General features: G+C 33.4%; 1 protein-coding gene across 1 annotated transcript; it reads right to left on the bottom strand.

Moving 5' to 3' along the window:
- Positions 1-323: 323 nt before the first annotated feature.
- Positions 324-2,366, bottom strand: LOC116336851 (putative uncharacterized protein DDB_G0268364; the record flags this gene model as incomplete). Its single annotated transcript, XM_031761017.1, has 2 exons — positions 1,651-2,366; positions 324-1,079 (listed from the first exon to the last, which is right to left on the bottom strand). Coding segments are annotated over exons 1-2 (1,063 nt in total), but the record flags the coding sequence as incomplete, so codon positions are not given.
- Positions 2,367-3,155: the final 789 nt, after the last annotated feature.

Below are 3,155 nucleotides of genomic sequence, written 5' to 3'. Positions count from 1 at the left end.
CAATAAAAGAAAAAACACTATGCAAATGGCCTTTTCCGTAGTACAACAAAGTCATTAGATGTTTCTGTCTGTTGGCTGTTGAATTCAAAGTATCACCCAAAATTAAGCATCGCCTGTGTTTCAACCCTATATTGTGGCACGTTATCTGCATCCATAAAATGCCAAAAGCAATTAAATTTTAATGAAACCAAATAAACCTAGGTGATGGTAATCTTGTGTAAAACACAATGTATCACCATTCACCCATTTCTGCCGTTTTTGACCAGTTTTATTTGTGCATATGCCAGTTTATTTATTTGACGCTGTCCTTGCGCACTGCATACAGGTGTACAGAGACATGGAGAAATATGTTGTGTCAGTCCAAAATGCCGAGAAAACTTTGTCAATTATATGTGTCCCATTCAAAATATACACAAAACATTTCCGAAATCGTTTTACTTTCATATGTACAAACCTGTGATCGTGATGAAGATGCGAAACAGACAGAGAATCAAGTATATGATTTAACATTGGAGGAGGTTCAGTCCGTATATTTTTGGATAGAGTTAGTTGCTTTTGTGCGATTTGAAAGTGTGTTCGACCAGTTGATGTTGATCCATTTGTTTTGCCATGTTGTTGATGATGATGATGTTGCTGTTGCTGCTGAACAGTTTTATTTTTATTCAATATAGACAATGGATTTAAAGTTGTTTTAGAAAGTGTTTTAGACGACGACACTGTTGAGAAGCTATTATGTGTCACGTTTTCTATCGATAATAATGAAGCATTGCTAACAAAATATTTGTTGACTGCGGCAACAGCTTGACTTGTTGTAATTGTAGATGTTTCAACGGCATACGGAATCGTTGATTCAGCTTCTGTTACTTGATTAGAATTCTGTTGTGAACTACTCAAGTTCGATTGCACTTGATTGACAAAATACTTGTTGTTCAATTGGTTTACTGGCGGTGGGGGCCAAGGTGATGCTAACAACAATGCCTCTTTTATCGATGACATTGATTTCAGTTGATGATTTTCTGTCACTTTGACTTCCAACGCTTCTGTTGTTTTGAAAATTGCCACACTGCTATTTCCATTCTCTAAAAGTGAAGAAAAAAACGAAAAAAGTTGATCATTTTAGTGCACCAATTGTGCAACTGCAATTGTGTTAACTGCAAGCAAATTATATTTCATTCAGAAGAGCGAAGAAGAGAGTAAACGAAAGGAAATACCGCCATATTTTGAATTATATTGTGCACTTGGCGAATACAAAATATGTCCGACTGCAATGCAGCATCAGGAAATGGAATCATAAACGAAGTCGCTCGCGAAACAATAAGATTCATTAGTTGGATTGCGGAAATTGACACTATTTGAAAAGCACATGGCTAAAAAAGGCGTGTAACAAATATTATATTATTATTATTATGCTTTCTGTATAAAATGGTTCCAACAGCATTGTACTTCATTTTCGTTCCGACAACCAGTGATGGTGATGACGATGATAATATGCAAACATAAAGCTGCCTTTATATACATATTGCGATGCAATTTCTTTGACCATAACGGAATTCCACTCTTCTTATTTCTTTTATTTTCATTTCTTTAGATTTACTTAATAATAATCAACATTTCGTTTTACAACCCAATTTATTAACAATATAAACTTACTCGTTTGGATTTTAGTGTGTTTTACGCGATTTGTTTCATTATTTGATGTAAGTCCAGTGGAAATATTTGCAATTTTTTCCAAAGTGCTAGCTAAAAATGTTGTGCGCTGACTTCCTGCTTTGTTCTCATTGCTGTGATTATTATTATTCAAATTTATTAAAAATGTATTAGATGTGTCAGTGCCACTGTTGATTTTTCTATCGTTTGAATTCAGATGGGTATTTGGCGCTTGATTCCCCATCATTGGCGAACAGATACTCAAAAAATACAGTAAAGCATGAAAATTCACTTTATATCGCATTTTCATTTATTTTTTGTGTGCTTTTTCGTCGTTGTCGTCTTCTCTTCCTTTTGCCGCTGGCAAATTTTGATGATGTTTCAAGAATTAAGCTTTTGCGCTCGCCTACTGCTTACACGCACAGTAGCATTAATAACAGTGACAGCTCGTGCATGTAACACTGCTCAGTTTGAACTTTGTTGGTCTTTAATCGATTGGCAGAATGACTTGTTTGGTAAGTTTATGATACACCGAATGTGTTTTCTTGATTAGTCTCATTATCGCATTTATTTGGTTTAAACACTATATTAAATGACCCCATGTTCTTTCGCTACAGAAAAACGTACTGGACGTTGTTCATACGTAATATTTATTTTATCATAAAAATGTATATGTTGACTGTTGTTGATTAGACCGTTTTGATTTATCGCTGTATTCATCTGAAAGAGAAAATGCAAAATAAGATCAAGTTGAATTTTAATTTCAAAAGTCGAGAAGATAAAAAATTAAAAAACATCAAAAAACATTAATTCGGTTACAGAAGAAAATTAGGATAAATTCAATCTTCTCTGGAATATGTTGGACAAAAATGATTAATCATAACGATGTTGTTTTTATGCTTAAATTTTTGTTATATTCACGTCATAATCCATGCGATGCTTCCGCTCTATTCGCAAGAAACATTATTTATTCACATTCTAAACGATATACATATAGTCATCGTTTTCGACCAAAGAAATTCAATTCATTTTGGGTAGACACGGATAAAGCAAAAAAAAAAATGGAGTGGGAATGAGAGATAGAAAGAGAGACGTAGAGATAAAATTCAAAATGATTTCAGATTAGACGAAAGAAATTTACCCAGATTCAATCAACTAATCAATGTCATGTTGAATAAGATCAAGTAATTTTCTCTCATTTCTGAATTCTGACGCTATCCGCAATGAATTTGGCGCATACAACAAACAAGCAAAAGTTATTAATCATCAGTTGAAGATGAATTTTGTTTTCTTCGAAAACTTTTCTGCTCAAATTTTTTTTTGCCTTTGATAGACGATGACATACGTAATGAAGTGAACCGAAGACAGAATGTAATTATTATTATTATTATTGCATTGATGAATTTTAAGGATCGAAATAACGTATCAAAAATTGGCCCGTCTATCTGCTAGTCACTTTGCAAAAGAAAAAAATGAAGTTGCTACTTTTCTTAAACAGCAATTCTTTT

Source organism: Contarinia nasturtii, unplaced genomic scaffold (assembly GCF_009176525.2).
Source record: "Contarinia nasturtii isolate CC-2019 unplaced genomic scaffold, AAFC_CNas_1.1 Cnas_scaffold_193, whole genome shotgun sequence".
NCBI lineage: Eukaryota > Metazoa > Arthropoda > Insecta > Diptera > Cecidomyiidae > Contarinia > Contarinia nasturtii.
Note: the sequence above shows the minus strand (reverse complement) of the source record. Positions and strands in the feature narration are given on the sequence as shown.